The sequence below is a fragment of the Geotrypetes seraphini genome, chromosome 7, assembly GCF_902459505.1.
Source record: "Geotrypetes seraphini chromosome 7, aGeoSer1.1, whole genome shotgun sequence".
Lineage (NCBI taxonomy): Eukaryota > Metazoa > Chordata > Amphibia > Gymnophiona > Dermophiidae > Geotrypetes > Geotrypetes seraphini.
The window spans coordinates 161582222-161603286 of record NC_047090.1 but is presented as its reverse complement, the minus strand read 5'-3'; the positions used below and the strand labels follow the sequence as shown (position 1 = coordinate 161603286).

The 21065-nt window shown below is 44.4% G+C and overlaps 1 protein-coding gene across 1 annotated transcript in view; it reads left to right on the top strand.

The window, feature by feature from the left end:
* DYNC1H1 (dynein cytoplasmic 1 heavy chain 1) overlaps positions 1–21065 on the top strand; it is a 312112-nt gene that overhangs the window by 35985 nt on the left and 255062 nt on the right. The window contains exons 11-14 of the mRNA XM_033953397.1: positions 1350–1496; positions 1651–1791; positions 5329–5505; positions 9799–9909. Coding sequence (XP_033809288.1) covers positions 1350–1496; positions 1651–1791; positions 5329–5505; positions 9799–9909 — 576 coding nt within the window. The remainder of the gene's footprint in view (positions 1–1349; positions 1497–1650; positions 1792–5328; positions 5506–9798; positions 9910–21065) is intronic.

Sequence of the window (21065 nt, the reverse complement as noted above, 5' to 3'; positions counted from 1 at the left end):
TTTATTTTATAGCTTTTTCACTCCCTTCGGTCTGCCTGTCCCCCTTGAAGGTCTGCTGTCCCCCTTGAAGGTCTGTCCACCCTTGAAGGTCTGCCTGTCCCCCTTGAAGGTCTGTCCCCCCTTGAAGGTCTACCTGTCCCCCTTGAAGGTCTGTCCCCATCCTGAAAGCCTGATGCCCCCCCCCCCCCCGACGTCCGATACATCCACCCCCCCCCCGGCAGGACCACTCGCACCCCCACCCCGAAGGACCGCCGACTCCCCGACAATATCGGGCCAGAAGGGAGCCCAAACCCTCCTGGCCACGGCGACCCCCTACCCCCACCCCGCACTACATTACGGGCAGGAGGGATCCCAGGCCCTCCTGCCCTCGACGCAAACCCCCCTCCCTCCAACGACCGCCCCCCCCCAAGAACCTCCGACCGCCCCCCAGCCGACCCGCGACCCCCCTGGCCGACCCCCACGACACCCCCACCCCCCTTCCCCGTACCTTTGGTAGTTGGCCGGACAGACGGGAGCCAAACCCGCCTGTCCGGCAGGCAGCCAACGACGGAATGAGGCCGGATTGGCCCATCCGTCCCAAAGCTCCGCCTACTGGTGGGGCCTAAGGCGCGTGGGCCAATCAGAATAGGCCCTGGAGCCTTAGGTCCCACCTGGGGGCGCGGCCTGAGGCACATGGTCGGGTTGGGCCCATATTGTTGGGGAGTTGGGGAGTCGGCCGGGCAAGAGGGCTTGGGCTCCCTCTTGCTCCGATCGTGGATGCGGGTGCGGGTGGGAGCGCGTGCGAGCGGTCGTTCGGGGTGGGGGTGCGAGCGGTCCTGCTGGGGGGGGTGAATCGGGCGTCGGGCGGGGTGGGAACTATGTAGAAAAACTTTTGTATACCGCGCTCACACGTATAACGCGCGAGGGGTATGCGCGGTAGGTAAAAACGCGTATAACGCGCGCGTTATATGCGTGAAAATACGGTATTCTTATTTACCCTCTTCCCCCCCAAAAAAAAAAAATCAGTCTATTAAATTGTCTGTAGCATTTAAAAGGGACAAAAATCTGTCACTTTCATAAGAGAGCACTCAAAGGAAGACTGTAAAATCTGGTCTTTACCATGAGAATATGAACTATTATGAGGACCCCCCCAAACAAAAAACAACAAACCCCTTGGTTTTAAAGATTATTTTTTTTATGGTTATTACTTACTGTTGTGGGACATTTTAGTGGGGTTTTTTTGTTTTTGATTTTGTTAATTTGTTAGCCATCTAGTATGTTGGATAGTGTGGTATAGAAATTTTCTAGCAAGAAGAATGAAAATGTTAAACTCGAGGCTTTTAACTTTTTTTTCTTTTTTTTTCTGAAAGAATATTGTGCATGAATTGAGGATTACGAATCAAGTGATTTATTTAAACCCTCCAATTGAAGACTGCAGGTACAAACTGTACCAAGAAATGTTCTCCTGGAAGATGGTAATACTGTCCCTACCCAGAATTCAGAGTCAAAGATACCAGGTATTCAAATTACAAATACTTGCTGAAACTATAGATGGATTTTTACAACGTATTAATATCTTTGTGTATTTGAGCAAAGAAAATATTACACTGCTAACATCTGCTAAACATTTTGAGAGGCACAAATTTTGTTTGTTTATTGTCCTTAAAATAGGTAGGAGTTCACTATGAGCTGTCTGAAGAAGAGAAGTTCTATCGGAATGCACTGACTAGGATGCCTGATGGCCCAGCAGGGCTGGAAGAGGCCTATTCTGCAGTCATGGGAATTGTGACTGAGGTTGAGCAGTATGTGAAGGTATGTAAATGTTGGTAATCTGAATGGAATTCTGAGAACTAGTGGAGCTCCTTTTGCACATTATACGACTACCTGTCCATTTGCATCCATTACTTTGTTCGGGATCTTTTTAGAGTTCCTTGTTAAGAGCATCACAAAGCAACTTTGAACAAGGTGTTCTTATAGCATTCTAATTGTTTTAAAGAAGAACTTTTCAGTGTGTTTAGTTTAGTTTGATACTTCCTATACCATCATTAGTGCATCACATCAAAACTGTTTATAGGCTTAAAGTGAATCTTCAGAGAATAGAAAAGGAGCTCCATAATCGGACAGAAGAGGAAAGATATGCATATGAAGAGATTTGATATTGCAGAAAGAAACAGCTGGGTACAAATCTAAGCTCCCCTAGGTCCCATTAGAGGAGAGAAAGGTGAGCCCAAACAGATGCGTTTTAAAAGCAGCTGTGAACTTAACATTTTGGCATATAGAGATTTTAAAGATACAATAGGTCAGATATTCTAGACAAGTAGGTTGTGTCCCCATGACCACATGCCATCTGCAGAAGGAATCCACTCCAGATTTTTTCTCTGTGCCTCTGTTGTACTTCACTTGGGCTCCGTAGCGTCACCTGCAGTTTTTCCCTTTTGTACACGTGCCAGCAGGAGTCTGTGTGTTCTGCTCTCCCATTTTATTATTTTATTCTGTGGGGGGTTTTGTCCCTTTTTGGGGGTTTCTTGTGCTCGGAGCGATTTATTCAGCTCTGCCTGCTTTGAGACCAATTCCTGGTAGTACCTATCAGCCAACCTGCATTTACAACATATGAGCTTAGGGCTATCCCCATCTTTCTCCTGCCGATAAAAGGTTTGAGTGCAGCCTGTTGGGCTTCCATAGGAGACTTGACAGTGTCTCTCAGGGTGCCGACTGCATCCCCCAAATTGAGAAGATGTGGCGCAAGATTTTGGAGTTGAATTCCACTGTGTAGATGGTGTAAAAAAAAAAAAAAAAAAGCCAAATGTTGAGTAGAATCTTATAGGCCTGAGACATTGCTGGGAAGAGCAGTGAACATTCATTTGAACAAAGATGACAGACTGGCTTGAATGAACTAATGAAAAACAATATAATGGAGACACCATTGATGATTGTGCCATGGGTAAGCAGGAGAATCTTGATCCAATGATTTATTTCACATTTTAAGTTAGTTACCATAAACTGAGCTGAGACTTTTTTTACATTTTATTTTAATGGGCTCAGCTGTTGTGCATGTGTTGTGTGCTCATACAACACATACAACAGCTGGGGCTAAAAAAAAAGAGCCCCCCCCCATATCTCATTCACTGAGCCCCTCTCTACAAACATACCTGCTGGTAGTCTAGTGGGTTGATTTAGTGGGTTGAGCCAGATTGGAGCCTCCCAACCTGGCCAAGACCCCCCCATACCCTACGATGGGCAGGAGGGATGCCTAAACCCTCCTGCCAGAAGATGCTCCTGTCCGACACCCCCCCCCTGCCTTTTCAGATAAAAATCAGCAGGAGGGGAAGCACCAGGCATGAGCCTAAGGCCCTGATTGGCTCTGGTGTCTCTCCCAGTAGTGTCCCCACCCCCTTTTTATTGGAGTTTCTTTTTCAATTCTTTATTTTTAGTATTTATATGCTTGATACTAATATTTTGTAAACCACTGAGATCTGTGTTCTAGAAATGGCAGTATATAAAATTCTCAAACATGATCTGAAAATTGTCTAATACAAATTTGGTGCAAGCAGCCAAATGTACTTAAGAGCTGCACAATATAACAGTAATCAGAAAATAATATTAAATATTGAACTAACGCCAGTACTGGGTAGACTTGCACGGTCTGTGTCTGTATATGGCCATTTGGGGGAGGATGGGCTGGAGAGGGCTTCAATGGCTGGGAGGGTTTAGATGGGATGGAATAGGTTTTAACGGAGATTTCGGCAGTTGGAACCCAAGCACAGTACCGGGTAGAGCTTTGGATTCTTGCTCAGAAATAGCTAAGAAGAAAAAATTAAAAAAATTTAAATTGAATCAGGTTGAGCAGACTGGATGGACCATTCGGGTCTTTATCTGCCGTCATCTACTATGTTACTATGTAATAATATGTAGAAAAAAATTCTGCTGAATGCCTTTTTCATGTTGGTGTTGAAAGCCTTAACAGTTTGATTAAAGTCAACTTATTTGCCCCTTAATGTGACTTAAAGGCTCTAGTGCAGCTTGACTTGTTTTACTGTAGTGATATTTAGGTTCCTGCAGGTTAGAGTAATAAGATGCAAAACACATAGATGCATGTAAAGCAGCTCATTACTATGTATAATAAATACCAGAAAGTGATTTGCAGCTTGCAATGGGTACACGCAGCAAGTCAGCTTGAGAGCAGAAAATCCATGGTAAAATGACCCTAGCTAAAAGCTGGAGTTGTATCATTCCAGGAGCATCAAGCCTCAAAGCAACAGCCTGAGGGCATTGTATCCCCTATAAGCTGTGGCTGGGAGCAATTCTGGATATGTAACATCAAGCAAGAGTGATCTCCAGTAGCTCCAGTCCTTGCTGGTGGTTTCTTCAAAATGGACCAGGAACCTTAATTGGGAGAGAGGATTGGTGGGATTTGTAGAAGCTCTGATGACCTCTGTAACATATAGTCTGGGAGTATCAGGCTGCAGCTTTGAGGTCATAATGCTAACTAGCTGCTGGAATAATCCTGCTTGCGAGATGGCTTGCAAGCAGCATTATTCCTTTACCACAGTAGTTGGCAACCTGCAGGACTGTTATACTGCAGGTTGCTGACTCGCATGGCAAATTAAAATGCATTAAAAGCTTGCTTTTTACGGCACTTTGATTTCCTCCCTATGGGTCTTATTAAACTTTGTCTCATGTTAACACATTGGTTTAGCAGTTAACTGTCAACACAGTAGAGAGCATGGATTAGTTAATGTAGACGTAGTTATTTGTTAAGTTGTTTAATTGGCAGATGTTTGGTGTATATAAACACCACTCTCTTCCCCCCCCCCAAAAAAAAAAAAAAAAAAAAGAAACAAAATAACCCACACACAGCTAACTGAATGAGAAACGGCTGTGAATGCTCCAGTGGTAGTTAGCACAGTTTTGTAGTTACTATATGTTAATTTTGACAACTGCATATTAACTGCAAACTCTTACTACATTAGGAGCTGTACATATAGGGGGTATTTTTATATATTAATTTTCACATATGTGGCTTATTTACTTTGCCAGTAAGTACGTGGAGGGGCTGTGAATAATACGCCAGTTTGTGTGTAATTAATCTGCAGCTGAATTTAGGTACAATTTCTGTTGCTTACATTAGGATTTTGTAAGAGCCGCAGGTGTCTGTTCATCTGTATAAAATAACATCTTAAGTGTGTGTCTACTTGTTCTTTTAAACTAGGTATATCCTTTTAAAATCACTTGTGTTCCTTTTGAGGGTAAAACTGTGTGTAAAACTTCAGTGAAAGCTCATTAAAAAAAAATAAGCAACAAAAAACTTTCAAGTTCTTGTTATATTAACTTCTATCTTTCTTATTATAGGTTTGGCTGCAGTATCAGTGCTTGTGGGATATGCAAGCAGAAAACATTTACAACCGACTTGGAGATGATTTAAATAAATGGCAAGCTCTTCTTGTTCAGATCAGGAAAGCCAGAGGAACCTTTGACAATGCAGAAACCAGAAAGGAATTTGGGCCTGTTATCATAGATTATGGCAAGGTAATTACAGATGTAATTTCAGTAACATAAATTTGTCTGACTTGTTAAATCCAAATGCATGTTAAAGTAGGACTGATGAACAGTTGGGAATATTCTTATTGGAGTGGAGGAGTAGCCTAGTGGTTAGTGCAGTGTCCTGAGAACCTGGGGAACTGGGTTTGATTCCTACTGCACCATGTGACTCTGGGCAAGTTACTTAACCCTCTATTGCCCCAGGTACAAAATAATAACCTGTATACACTACCCCCTCAATATTCGCAAGGGTTAGGGGCAGAGCCATCCTGCAAATATCGAAAAATGCAAATTACTTTTAGGGCCGGCTCTGATCCACCTCCCTCATGCCTCCCGGACCTTTCTCCCGCCTCCCTTCTTCCTCCTGGACCTCTATACAGTTTACCTGGTGGTCTAGCGGGTGAAGCGGGGCAGCATTGAAAAGACAGCAGACTTCCCCTCCCAAGGATGATGCCTATTGGCTGGCTCGGTGGCAGGTTGGCGTGACAGCGGCAGGGACCCTCCTCACCATTGGCTGCACCCACCTAGTGCCACGGAGCGGCTGAGACCACGGCAGCTGTTGATTGGCTGGGGCGCTGGCGCTGAGAAGCCCGACTGGGAGCATGAGACTGGCAGGTGGCCGCGTGCTGTGGCTGTCTGGGGGGCTTTGTGGGAGGTGAGGCCGTTGGAGTTACAAAGGCCTCGGGGGACCGTGGCCAGATGTTGTGATGGTCCTGGAAGAGGTGAGGGCATTAGAGTGGGACTTTGTGGTTGTGCGCAGGGAGTAGCCAACTGAGTCACTTGTTGCCTGCGGTGGTTGCACCAGTATTGAGTCACAATAACGCAGTGGCGCCGGGTTTGGGCATTTTATGAGGCGTTCGGGAGGTGGGATGGGTCAGGGTTTAGAAACTCGCGAATAACCGAATTTGCGAGTCTTAAACCCGCGAATCGGGGGGGGAGGAGTGTATACTTTTGTAAACTGCTTTGATTGTAACCACAGAAAGGCAATATATCGAGTTCCTTTACCTTTATTTCTTAGTACAATAAGTTATTTATAAGAATCGCAGGGGAGGAGACATGGGCATCCTGGGACTGTCGGCCAAGTCTCTTCCCTGAAGAAGCCCTTTCTGGAAACGTCAAAAGTATTTAGATCAATGCTGTCTTATTAAAATGTTTATTTTATTTTTATTTTTCCTCTAACTCTACTTTTCACTTCTCTATTACCCTCCAGGTACTTTAGTTAGATTGTGAGCCTTCGGGACAGTAAGGGAATTTTTCAAGTACCTTTCTTATTTCTAATCTTAATGTATATTTTCTGTAAACCGCTTAGAACCTAACGGATGTAGCGGTATATAAGAAATAAATTACATTACATTACATTACATTACATTATTTTCTTATATACATACACAGTAAAGAGCAGGATCAGATCATTTTCTTAAGAGCAGATATATGGAATGATCTTGAAGTTGTGGAGACAAAGTAATAAAATTTAAGAGCTTGAATTAAGGACAGACAAGATCTAATTGCAAAGAAATGAGGCATAGACAGAGGATTTACACTTTTCTGCCAGCAGGTGACTCCAGTGTGGGACCTTAAACTAGTTCTAAGAGCTTTAGTTGGCGTTCTGTTCAAGCCTATAGTGGCAGCTTCTCTCAATCCTGACGTAGATGATGGGGGTTCTGGTTTCCATTTGTTTGGCCCTGAGAATTTCCAAACTTCAGGCCCCGTCATATGTAGCACTGCTTCTCAACCTTCTTCTGGAGGCACAACTAGCCATAGCCAGTTGTATTTTCAGGATTTTCACAGAAATATGCATATTTTGGGTTTCTGCTATATACAAACTTCTTTCACTGGCTAGGTGTGCCTCCAGGAGAGTTTTAAGTAGTACTGATGCAGAAAACTTTTTGATCTTCTTGTATTCAGTAGTAACTATTTACTTAGTTCTTTCCTTCCCAAGGTGGTCTCTTCCTTCCTAATCAACTGGTTTGCCATACATTTCAGAAAGGTGGGGAAGAGTATAGGCATCTCCCAGCTTCTGGGAATGAGGCATGAGTTCCTCAAAGTTACAAACCTTTGAGGATTGAGAGAAGCTGCCACTATAGGCTTGAACAGAACGCCAACTAAAGCTCTTAGAACTAGTTTAAGGTCCCACACTGGAGTCACCTGCTGGCAGAAAAGTGTAAATCATCTGTCTATGCCTCATTTCTTTGCAATTACATGTTCAAGTTCAAGTTTATTTGATAAATCGCCTATATAAAACATTCTAAGCGATGTACAATTTAAAAACAACTTATGGGGGAACAGACAATCTTAGGACACTTTTTAAAAAAACAAACAACAATTTAAAAAACAAAACTTATTAACAACATATGTAGAACTAAAAAACTCTAGAAATTTAAGATTTCTCTAAACAAATGGTTTAGTGACAAACAAGAATTAAAGGAAAGAGGGAAATAAAGTTACAAATGTCTCAAAATAGAAAAAAAACATATAAAGGGAAAAAAACACAAGGGAGGGGAAAAAGAAAAAAAAAATTGAATCTGTCCAGTCTCTCTGCTAGCCAAAGTAACGGTGAAGCAGTGGTTTAAATCTGAGGGCAGCCTCTTTCAAACAGCATGCTAAGTTTTTGGCTCTCGGGGTGGTAGAGGATAGCTAGAGGCTTAGAGTATACTCTTCCGAGGCACAGTCCTCTTTTTCTGAGCTGAAAGAGGTATTGCTTTGCTTGAAGAAATTTACCAGTCAACTGCCTATGCATACTAACGTTCCTTCATAAAGTGCTATTATTTGGACATTCAGACAAGAAGACACAGCCTTTGGGATGGGTGTCCTGAGGTTAGGCCTATTCGGATTCTACCCAGTTTAGAAAAAGTTTAAGTACATCCCTTGCACCTAGACTGGTCTAGCTAGGGCAAAGATACTTGCCTGGTAATTTTATTTTCTACAAGTCTAGCCAGGCCAATCCAAAACAATATACAGAATATAAATTGGCCTGCCTGTGATGTCAATTATCATTGCTAGTTTTTATTCTGTTGCATTTCTAAGAGTGGTTCAAATTTGTTTTCAAGCTGTGATTATGTAAGCTTGGAGCACCTATCCTAAGAGAGGGGTCAAAGCTATGAACCACTTTGGAAGTTCTTGGTCTGAGGGAAAGTATGGTGGAATTCTTATTAAGTCAAACCAAAAATTCAGAGTACTAGAGGCTGGTAGCTGCATAGGCATCTGTATATAGAGTCATCGTCACTCTGTTCTCCTGCCTCTATCCGATAGTGGGAATAATCCATGTATTTTGGACTAGTCTTGTTATGATTCAAGGAAAGAAAATTACTAGGTAAGTAATTATTACTATCCAGAGTTGAAGGTTCCCATTTGGTTTGTATGGGAGAAGGCGGGGGGAACAAATTTTTCAAAAGAAAGGCAAGATGTGGAGGATAAACTCAGGGTATCTAGAATGTTACTACTGGTTATTTAACTGCAAGATTTTAATTTTGAGCGTTTAACAACATGCAGATTATCTGCAAAGTGCTATATTTAAGTATATGATTTGGCAGTATTTCTGCATGAATTTGTATAGATTTTTTTTCTTTAGAACTGAAAGAATTTAGAAATGTAAAGGTTATGCTAAAACCAAATATTGTGCATAGGAAACTTAAGACAAGAACTGGCATAGTGGAGAGTCAATTGCAATTAGCTGTTCCCAGTAGCTATCTTCAGACAGTCTGCTAAGAAGCTGAGCGTTAAGGGGGCAATTCTTGAATTGGGTACCTTCATGTAGGTGCTCTGAGGATGCATAGTGAGAGCCTGTTCTACGACAGCATTGGGGTATCTAGATTATGTTATAGACTGCTAGTATAGCCTGGTATTGGTGTGTCTTATATGCCTGCGCTTACAGCAGTCAGAGATGTGATGTAACTGCACGGATGCAAGTAACTTTCAGCATTTTGTAGGCTAAAACATGTAAGTGGGAGGCCCATCCCTATGTATTCACTTTTCATTTACTTGCTTTGCCATTTATGCCTGTCATTACAGAATAGCACTTGTTCTGTTAACACGTTTGTACACCTACAAGCATAAGTGTTGGTATTCTGTAAGTTTACTTGTACAAGAGGTACAAATGGCAGGCACCCAGTTACAGACGTAACCTTTAAATGATATCTACTGGTACTAGAGATAACATACATAATCTTGTATTTTTAAGTTGCTGCTACATTTTGTAAGAAAGCTGCAAGACTGGGACTTTTTTTTAATGTATTTTATTTTTAAAACCCTACAATAATAAGCTATTTTCCTCTTTAATTATAGGTGCAATCGAAAGTGAATTTGAAATATGATTCTTGGCATAAGGAAGTCCTCAGTAAATTTGGCCAAATGTTGGGTCAGAATATGACAGAATTCCATTCACAAATTTCAAAGGTAAGGAAAAATAGTGCCTCCCTCCCCTGAAAGTTGAATTAAGCAATCAGGTTTCCAAAGGGTAATATCCTCAAGACAAGCTGCCTTTCTCTCCCAAGGAACATTTTTTTTAATTGTATTGTTTTTTCTTCCAGTCTAGAAGGCCAAATCCTAGCTTCTAAGTTGTCTAGGAAAAATGAGTTTTACTTTACCCTTTGTAACAAAAGATAAAGGGGGTACTTACTAAATGTGGTGATTGAATGATTTTATACTGCCTGTCTGATGTTTTATTTAAGATTTTGCTTTTGATTGTATGTAACAATGTGAGCTGCCAAGAACAATAGATCTTGCAGTTTATAAATTTTATAAATAGTTTGTTAGGAGAAAAGATTATGCATTATTCTCTTCTGCATGTGTTAAATTTGCAATATTGCTCATATTCTGCTATTAACATTCATTAATTCAAGGTACAGACTAACATTTCAAAATAACTAATCCGGTGAAAAGGCACATCCCGTAACCATGGCAGGGCTCTGAGGTACACTTGTCATGTCAAGAGTCCCCAGACTTGGAACGCAGGTATTTTGCGCCAGACTGCAGAACGGCCTCTGGGTGAGATTTTTTTCCCCCCAAAGTCATGGACCCAGGCCGACTCCATGGTCCTAGAGTACTCAGAGGAGTTGATGCCTGAATCTCCCTCCTCCTCCCCCAGCACACTACAGCATTCAGTACATGGTCGCTGATCCGGTGCCAATCATCAACAATTTATATGCTTTGCGATTCTGAGAGAGCATTATCAGTTTTGAAAGCTTCCCTTTGGTCTAGCTACGGTGCCGCGCACCTTTACCAAGAATATGGTTGTGGTGGCAGTTGCCTTATGCAAGGAGGGCATTCTGGTGCAGCCCTATCTGGATGATTGGTTGATTCAAGCGATGTCATTGCAGGAGAGTTCCTGGGTCACTGCTTGAGTTGTGGAGTTTCTCCAGACCCTGGGTTAGGTTGTCAACCTGGCCCAGAGTTGGTTGACTCCATTTCGGCACTTAGAGTATCTCAGCATGCTTTACAACACTAGCTTGGGGAGAGTTTTCCTTCCAGAGATCAGGGTATGCAAATTGCAGATGCAGATTCGCTCTCTAATGGATTGCCGATTTCCGCAAGACTTTCTGCAAGTCTTGGGGTCTATGTCAGCCTCCTTGGAAGTGGTTCAATGGGCTCAGGCTCACATGTGTCCTCTTCAGTGTGTGCTTCTTCAGCAGTGGTTGCCACTGATTCATGATTTGGACTCTCCTGTCCTGCTCAGGGGATTAGTTTGACGCAGCCTACGCTGGTTCAGGGAGTGAGTCTCAATCATCCCCAGTGGACAGTGCTGCTCACAGATGCCAGTCTCCTCAGTTGAGGAGCTCAATGTCTTGGTTGCTTGCTCAGAACAGTTGGACAAAGGTGGAGATGCCCTGGTCATTCTGGAGTCCAGAGCCTTTTGGCTAACATTTTGGTGGAATTCCAGTCCTTGCTGGAGGGCAAGTCAGTTTGAGTTCTCTCAGACAATGCAACAGCGGTGGCCTATGTAAATCGTTAGGGGGGCACCAAGAGTCATCTGGTGGTGCAGGAGACCTCTGCTCATGGAATGGGCGGAGACTCATCTTTGGGACATCTTGGCTTTCACATTGCTGGCATGGATAATGTCCAGGCAGATTTTCTAAGTGCTGGATCCCGGCGAGTGGTGTCTCGGGCTGGAAGCCTTCAAGTGTATTGTTCAGGCTTGAGGTCAGCTGATCATGGACCTCATGGCCTCGGGTGTCAACATCAATGTGCCAAGATTCTTCAGTCGGCGCAGGGATTGCCAGGCCGAGGGGTTGGATGCTCTGGTGCAGGCTTGGCCGTCAGATGGCCTGCTATGTCTTTCCTCCATGGTGGGCAGAGTTCTTTGGATTACTTGGCATGCTGGCCGTGTGATCCTGGTGGCTCTGGATTGGCCCAGGTGCCCATGGTATGCGGATCTGGTTCATCTGCTAGTGGCAGATCCTTTCCTGCTGCCCTTGCCTGATCGTTTGACTTGGGGTCCCATTCCAATGTTCAATCCGGGTCCCTTTTGTCTTATCGTTTGGCTCTTGAATGGGCTTGCTTAAGGAAGAAGGGATATTTGGATAAGGTGATCGCCACTCTTAGGTCTTGGAGAATTTCCACCTCTCGGGCTTATGTCCATGTTTGGTGTCTTTTTGAGGACTGGTGTTTCATGCGTGGCGTGGTTCCTCTTTGAGCTGCTTTGCCTCACATTCTGGAGTTTCTGCAGGATGGACTGGAGCGAGGCCTTGCCTGGTTTTCCCTTTGGGTGTAAATTCCCACTTTGTCTCCCTTTTGTGGTCTTTTGTGTGGTTGTTTTATCCTCTTCTCCGGATGTGATTCGGTTCTTGAGAGCTGCAAAATTGCTGCGGCCTCCAGTTCGGCAGTCTGTTCCTGGCTGGGATCTCAATTTAGTTCTCTCTGTGCTCATTGGTCCTCCGTTTGAGGTTCTTGGTGCATGTACGTTGAAGGTCCTTACTATTAAGGCGGTTTTCTTGGTGGCGAAACGCATTTCTGCGAAAGCATTTCAGAACAGCAGGCCTTTTCATGTAGGCCTCCCTTCCTGGAGTTCTCTAGGGAGTGGGTCGTGCTGCAGCCGCTTCCCTCCTTTTTTCTGAAGGTGGTTTCGCCATTTCATGTCAACTAGTCCGTGGTCCTCCCGGTCTTGGGTAGTTGGGAGGGCTCTTTGGAACAGAGGCAGTTTTACAAGTTGGATGTCCGTAGGGTTGAAGAGCCATGGGGTGGAAGGAGATGTACACAAATGGATCAAAAATTGGTTGGCGAGTAGGAAACAGAGGGTAGGAGTGAAAGGCCACTACTTGGACTGGAGGAAGGTTACGAGTGGTGTTCCGCAGGGGTCGGTGCTTGGACTGCTGCTATTTAATATATTTATAAATGATCTAGAAACAGGGACGAAGTGCGAAATAATAAAATTCGCAGACACCAAACTATTTAGTGATGCTCGGACTAAAGAGGACTGCGAAGAATTGCAAAGGGACTTGAACAAACTAGAGGAATGGGCAACGAGATGTCAGTTGAAGTTCAACATAGAGAAATGTAAAGTATTACATGTAGGAAGCAGAAACCCGAGGTACAGCTATACGATGGGAGGGATGTTATTGAATAAGAGTACCCAAGAAAAGGGACTTGGGGGTAATGGTGGACAAGTCAATAAAGCCAGCGGCACAGTGCGCAGCGGCCGCTAAGAGAGAGAATATAATGCTAGGTATAATTAAGAAGGGTATTACAACCAGAACGAAAGAAGTTATCCTGCCCGTTGTATCGGGCGATGGTGCGTCCGCATCTGGAGTACTACATACAATATTGGTCACCGTACCTTGATATGGCGATAATGGAGAGGGTGCAAAAGAGAGCGACACGTCTGATAAAAGGTATGGAAAACCTCTCATACGCTGAGAGATTAGAGATACTCGGAAAAGAGGAGACTTAGAGGAATATGATAGAGACCTACAAGATCATGAAGGGCATAGAGAAAGTGGAGAGGGACAGATTCTTCAAACTTTCAAAAAATACAAGAACGAGAGGCATTTGGAAAAGTTGAAAGGGGACAGCTTCAAAACAAATGCTAGGAAGTTTTTCTTCACCCAACGTGTGGTGGACACCTGGAATGCGCTTCCAGAGGACGTGATAGGACAGAGTACGGTATTGGGGTTCAAGAAGGGATTGGACAAGTTTCTGTTGGAAAAAGGGGTAAAGGGGTATAGATAGAGGATTACTGCACAGGTGTTGGGCCGCCGCGTGAGCGGACTGCTGGGCAGGATGGACCTAAGGTCTGACCCAGCGGAGGCACTTATTATGTCCTTTGCTCTTATCTTCAGAGGACGCAGAAATCCGTAAGTGGGATCGTTGTTTTGTGTCCTTAGCAGGTCCTCGTAAGGGGGACGGTGCTTCCAAGGCTACCTTTGCGTACTGGATCAAGAAAGCTATCACTTTGGTGTACCTTCTCTAAAAGAAGGCTATTCCAGAATTTCTCAAGGCTCAATCTACTCTGTGTCAAGCACCTTCTTGGACTGAATCTTCTCTTGTGCCTCCGGTGGATATCTGTAAAGCTGCAGTTTAGTCTTCTCTCCATTCATTTGTTCAACACTACCATGTGGACATTCAGGCGCTTCAGGATGCGGTGTTCAGTGAATGGGTACTTTGGTACATCCCATCCTTTTCTGTGCTGGTCTGGAGGGATGCTAAAGAAGGAAAAATTTGATCCTTGCCTTCTAATTTTGTTTCTTTTAGTCCCTCCAGACTGGCAAGGAGCCCGCCCTGCCATTATGTTCAGTGTTTTTGCGAAGTTTGGGTATTTTCTGCGTGATTTGTTGTTGTTTGTTTGAAGAGTTTAAAGAGCGAACTGTGGAGCATTTTCTGAAAAGTTCCTGTTCTAATAGGTATCCAACAGTGTTTTTCTTTGGTCTTCTCCATGTAAGTGTGGAGTTGGGGGTGGTGTTTACAGCCTGGTTATTTTTCTGCTTGGCTATACTGTTATGACTGAGTATAATAGGGACTTCACAGTCCACTTGTACTGTAGCCAAAAGTCAATGTCTGTCTCCACCTGCTGGCAGAGGAGCGTAAACCTTTCCGTTTCTGTGCCGGTCTGGAGGTACCAATCACTAAACGAAAGAAAATTAGCAGGTAAGGACCTAATTTATCCTTTTTTCTTTTAAGCCTGACCAGTCCAGTCCAAAGGCTGTCCCCTATATATCCAGTTAAACCACTTTCATATATTTTAATATTGATTTTCTCACTCATCAAAAGTCAGGCTCGTACAGTTCAGCATTGAGGATATGCAGGAGTGCTTTTTTGTTGTTGTTGTATATAATACAGGGCCAAAAGTCACCACTTTTTTTCGTATTAAGCAGTGTTACTGTCTCATTTGAGTAAACTGTATTTATAGTATTTCTATTAAGATAAGAACATTGGTTATGAAAAGTGCATTAAAGCATTGCGCATAATTGTATTGCTACTGTAGACCTTTAAACAAAACCTGAATGGCTAGATCAATGTGTCTCAAACTTTTGTTTAGCCCCGCCACACTAAACTGAGCAAATGTTTTTCACTGAACACCAAATGGAGCAAATGTTTTTCAAGGCATATTATACTTGAAATGATAAGATTGCAAAACCAACAAAAAATTAAATTAGAGAGATTTATTTAAAGTTCTTTAAGCTACGAATGGGTAATTGTTACAATGGTGAAACTAAAGTAGATAGAACAGAATTGCAAACTAGTGCGATGGATGTGCTTGTTTTTGAGTGCAAATTAACTCAAAACACATCTCGATAGTCAACAAGCAAACATCCACCATCTGCAGTCGTTCTCTCTTTTTCAATTTAATTTCTGTCAGAGCTGAAAATCCAAGTTTGCAAAGATAAGAAGATCCAAATGGTAACAGTCTTGATTGCTTTGTTGCTCAGGTTAGGATAACTACTGCATAAAAACTAAAACTACTTTCCGTTATTTTTCAAGGACCAATCATGTCAGAGAACAACGCTTGTCTGAGTAGTTGTATCCTTATACACACAGACGCTCATAACTTTTGACAGACTCTTGTGTACGTGGCATAGATGTAATCTATTCTAGTGTATACTTATGAAGGAATTTTTTTTTTTAAATAAAGTAAAATTCTGGAATATTTCATGGCACACACAGAATCTCTTCAGGGTATGTGGCACACAATTTGAGATACTGTGCTAGATAGTAGTGTACAGTAAGTATTAAATGAATAAACTCTTGATAAATAGCATGTTTTACTTTGGGAACTTGATGTCTCTGCCAGGGCATCCATTTCCAATATTAAAGTAAATATTGATGGTTTACATTTTAAAAAATGAATGATATGAGTCAAAATCTCAGGAATTTGAAGAATGGATTATCTTACATGATCAGGAGATAGCTGAAATTCAAAAACATTGTAAACAAATAGATTATTAATGGAAGAATTACTCCTCAAAATAGAAGATGACGAAAACAGAGCAAGGCGGAATAATTTGACATTCCGTGCAATACCTGAATCAGAAGAACTTAAAGAACCTTCAACTCTTATACAATCTTTTTGCAATAAATTTCTGCAAATGAAAAATCCAGAAGCAGACTTGCCAACTATAGAATTTGAACGGATACATCGGGCCTTGGAACTACGTAAAGTAGAGAGACCAAGAGACATAATAGCGTGTTTTCTAAGATATCCACAGAAAGAAAGTGTTGCAGGCAGAACGGAAAACTGGTCATTTACTGTGGAACAATGTAAAAGTGGAATTATTTGCAGATATTTAATCAGCAACATTGAAATGTCGATGAGATTGCCGTGAAGTTACCAGATATCTGCAACAAAATAATATTCGCTTTAAATAGCATTACCCATTTGGAATCTCTTTTACATTGGAAAATAAATATCACAAAGTAACTTCAGCTTCAGAGGCCCAACAGTTACTCATACAGGCCAATCTTTGGGCCAGTGAGGGAGAAAAACAATAATTGGAACATATTCAACCTCTATCAACGGGATTGTTAAACCAGATATGGCATAGAACTGATCAAAAAAAGCAATTACAGAGACTAATAGAATAAGAATGCTAGTATAAAGAAAGAGATGAATTGATAATAGCTTTGATAAAAATCTGTTTGATTCAAAGGAGAGATGAATTGGGGAAGATAATTAATAAAGATGTGGAGAATTTGGGATTATCCCTCTCCGACCCTGACATCTGGAAGTGGACCTGACCTCTGGTACATTTGACTAGAGGTTGGATCCGTCTCTAGTGGTAGGGGATGGGTAGGATTTGGTTGGGATGGAATGAAGGGATTTGAGGTTAAATGGGTGGGAGGATATGTGCAGAGAATGTTATTTATGAGTTATGATTGGTGGAAAGATATCTTTGGGTTTGATAAGCAAATGGGAAAATATGTTATGGAGTGCATGGTTGAACTAGTCTTTATGTCTCTGAATGTTCGGAGACTAAATTCTCAACGTAAACAACAACTATATTTTCAGGAGGCCAGTAGAGTTAAGATGTCAATTGGTTTTTCTTACAAGAAACGCATTTATTACCAGCCCATGAAAGATTTTTTCACCATGCTCATTATAAAGAAATTTATTTTACTTCTAACAAACTGAAATCCAAAACTAATGGAGTTGCTATTGTATTTGCCAATTATGTATCTGTTGATGTTAAAGAGGTGGTCTGTGATAAAGAAGGTCAATTTTTGCTTTTAAAAATATAGGGGGACAATTATACACTTTGTTAAATCTTTATGCCCCCAATATGAATCAAGGTGGTTTTTATAAGAAAATAAGGGATATATTGACACAATATGCAGAAGGGAAAATTATAGTAGGAGGTGACTTCAATCTCACCCTAAATGTGAAGCTGGATAATTCTAGCATTGGTATGAATTATGGTAAAGCTGAATGACGTCAGTTACGGCTATTTATGGAGTCATGGGATCTCATTGATCTGTGGAGACATCAACACCCGACAGATCGATTATACTTTTTCTCTGTTCATTCCTCATATTCTAGAATTGATCTCTGACTGGTGGGGAGAGATCTGATGGTGGCTGTTAGTTCTTCCTCCATAGAAACAAGGATATGGTCTGATCATGCTCCAATTTGTTTCAATCTAGTGATACAACCCGCCCAATCTGGTAGAAAATATTGGAGACTAGATGATAGTCTCCTGCTAGACCCTGCTCATGTGCAACAATTGGGTAAGGACTTAGGAGAATATTTACAGTTTATGATACAGGAAATATTTCTCCAGAGACCCTTTGGGAATACCTAAAAGTGGTCATGCGGGGGAAAAATTATTGGTTTGGGGACACATGTTTGGAGGATACGTATGCTCAAGATTGGGAAATTGCGAGATCGGATTTATACACTAGAACGGAATCGTAAGGGAGCAAATCTACCCCCTGGAAAAGAAGAAAAATTACAACCTAGATTACCGTATTTTCGCGGATATAACGCGCGCGTTATACGTGATTTTACGTACCGCGCATACCCCTCGCGCGTTATATGCCTGAGCGCGGTATACAAAAGTTTTTAAACATAGTTCCCACCCCGCCCGACGCCCGATTCACCCCCCCAGCAGGACCGCTCGCACCCCCACCCCGAACGATCGCTCGCACGCGCTCCCACCCGCACCCGCATCCACGATCGGAGCAAGAGGGAGCCCAAGCCCTCTTGCCCGGCCGACTCCCCGACGTCCGATACATCCCCCCCCCCGGCAGGACCACTCGCACCCTCACCCCGAAGGACCGCCGACTCCCCAACAATATCGGGCCAGGAGGGAGCCCAAACCCTCCTGGCCACGGCGACCCCCTAACCCCACCCCGCACTACATTACGGGCAGGAGGGATCCCAGGCCCTCCTGCCCTCGACGCAAACCCCCTCCCCCCAACGACCGCCCCCCCCAAGAACCTCCGCCCGTCCCCCAGCCGACCCGCGACCCCCCTGGCCGACCCCCACGACACCCCCACCCGCCTTCCCCGTACTTTGTGTAGTTGGGCCAGAAGGGAGCCCAAACCCTCCTGGCCACGGCGACCCCCTAACCCCACCCCGCACTACATTACGGGCAGGAGGGATCCCAGGCCCTCCTGCCCTCGACGCAAACCCCCCTCCCTCCAACGACCGCCCCCCCCCAAGAACCTCCGACCGACCCGCGACCCCCCTGGCCGACCCCCCCACCCCCCTTCCCCGTACCTTTGGAAGTTGGCCGGACAGACGGGAGCCAAACCCGCCTGTCCGGCAGGCAGCCAACGAAGGAATGAGGCCGGATTGGCCCATCCGTCCTAAAGCTCCGCCTACTGGTGGGGCCTAAGGCGCGTGGGCCAATCAGAATAGGCCCTGGAGCCTTAGGTCCCACCTGGGGGCGCGGCCTGAGGCACATGGGCCAAACCCGACCATGTGTCTCAGGCCGCGCCCCCAGGTGGGACCTAAGGCTCCAGGGCCTATTCTGATTGGCCCACGCGCCTTAGGCCCCACCAGTAGGCGGAGCTTTAGGACGGATGGGCCAATCCGGCCTCATTCCTTCGTTGGCTGCCTGCCGGACAGGCGGGTTTGGCTCCCGTCTGTCCGGCCAACTTCCAAAGGTACGGGGAAGGGGGGTGGGGGGGTCGGCCAGGGGGGTCGCGGGTCGGTCGGAGGTTCTTGGGGGGGGGCGGTCGTTGGAGGGAGGGGGGTTTGCGTCGAGGGCAGGAGGGCCTGGGATCCCTCCTGCCCGTAATGTAGTGCGGGGTGGGGTTAGGGGGTCGCCGTGGCCAGGAGGGTTTGGGCTCCCTTCTGGCCCAACTACACAAAGTACGGGGAAGGCGGGTGGGGGTGTCGTGGGGGTCGGCCAGGGGGGTCGCGGGTCGGCTGGGGGACGGGCGGAGGTTCTTGGGGGGGGGGGCGGTCGTTGGGGGGAGGGGGTTTGCGTCGAGGGCAGGAGGGCCTGGGATCCCTCCTGCCCGTAATGTAGTGCGGGGTGGGGTTAGGGGGTCGCCGTGGCCAGGAGGATTTGGGCTCCCTCCTGGCCCAATATTGTCGGGGAGTCGGCGGTCCTTCGGGGTGGGGGTGCGAGTGGTCCTGCCGAGGGGGGGAGAAGAATCGGACGTCGAGGGGGGGCATCAGGCTTTCAGGATGGGGACAGGACTTCAAGGGGGGACAGGCAGACCTTCAAGGGGGGACAGGCAGACCTTCAAGGGGGGACAGGACTTCAAGGGGGACAGGCACGGAGAGGCGGGGCAGTGCACCGAAAGTCAGGGCGGGTGAACGGTGAGTCGGGGCAACCAGAGGAGAGTCGGGGCAGTGCACCGAAAGTCAGGGTGAGTCGGGGCAACCAGATGAGAGTCGGGGAGAGCGAAAGGAGAGTCGGGGTGGCCAGAGGAGAGTCGGGCAGCATGCGCGTTATATGCCTGAGCGCGGTATAGAAAAGTTTTTGTACATATCATCGTGATTTCTGCGCGCTATACCCCTGTGCGCGTTTTACAATGGTGCGCGTTATATCCGCGAAAATACGGTAGATCTCCAGGCATTAGATCTGGAGATAATTAGTAATAGACTCTAATGGCTACGCCAGGAATATTTCGAAACAAATAATAGACCGGGTAGAATACTGGCTCATAAGTTGAAAAAAAAGGCAACTTCGTAATGTTATTACCCACGTACAGGGTCCAACTGGAGATTGCACTACTTTAGGCCATATTTAGCAAGCTTTTATTGATTACTATCAGCAACTATATCAACCTGAATATATAGTGAAAGAAGTGGACATTCGTGCCTACTTAGATCCTATACAACTACCTAGTCTTACTTCTGGGGAAAATATGGAACTTTCCCTCCCTGTCATAGTGGAAGAATTAAATTGGTATATTAAAGACATGCAGGTGGGAAAATCGCCAGGATTAGATGGTTTCACTGCCAGATTTTATAAGACATTTTGAACGATTTTGATTTCCTCCCCCCCCCCATTACACTTTTTTAACACCTTGGTAGATAGACAGGAACTGCCTTATTCATGGCACCTAGCTGGAATAACATTGATATCAAAACCAGGTAAAGATACGATATCTTGCTCTTCTTATAGACCTATTTCACTACTAGATGTGGATTATAAATTATTTACTAAGATTTTAGCTAAATGTTTACGAATGTAAATGCCATATCTGATAGTTGACGATCAATTTGGTTTTGTATGAGGTCGTCAGATTTTCGATAATATTCGCTGAGTTTGCCATATATTATGCCAAGTTAATGGTAGAAATGATTCGATTCTTATTCTAGGTATCTATGCCGAGAAGGCATTTGATAGGATTTATTGGCCCTATTTATTCCAAGTATTAGAAAAGATGGGGATATCTGGAAATTTCCTACATTGGCTTCGATTGCTATATATGGCCCCCTTGGCTTCAATTAATATCAATGGAGGATATACTGAAAGCTTTACTTTGGGGAGGGGTACCTGTTAGGGCTATGCCTTGTCACCTGTGCTTTGTGCACTAGTTATTGGTGCGACAGACTTCAAATATTTCAGGTATAAGTTGTGGTGGGTTGGAGACAAAAATTCTATTGTTTGCAGATGACATTCTTAAGTTCTTATGATTTTTGGACAGATGTCAGGATTTTG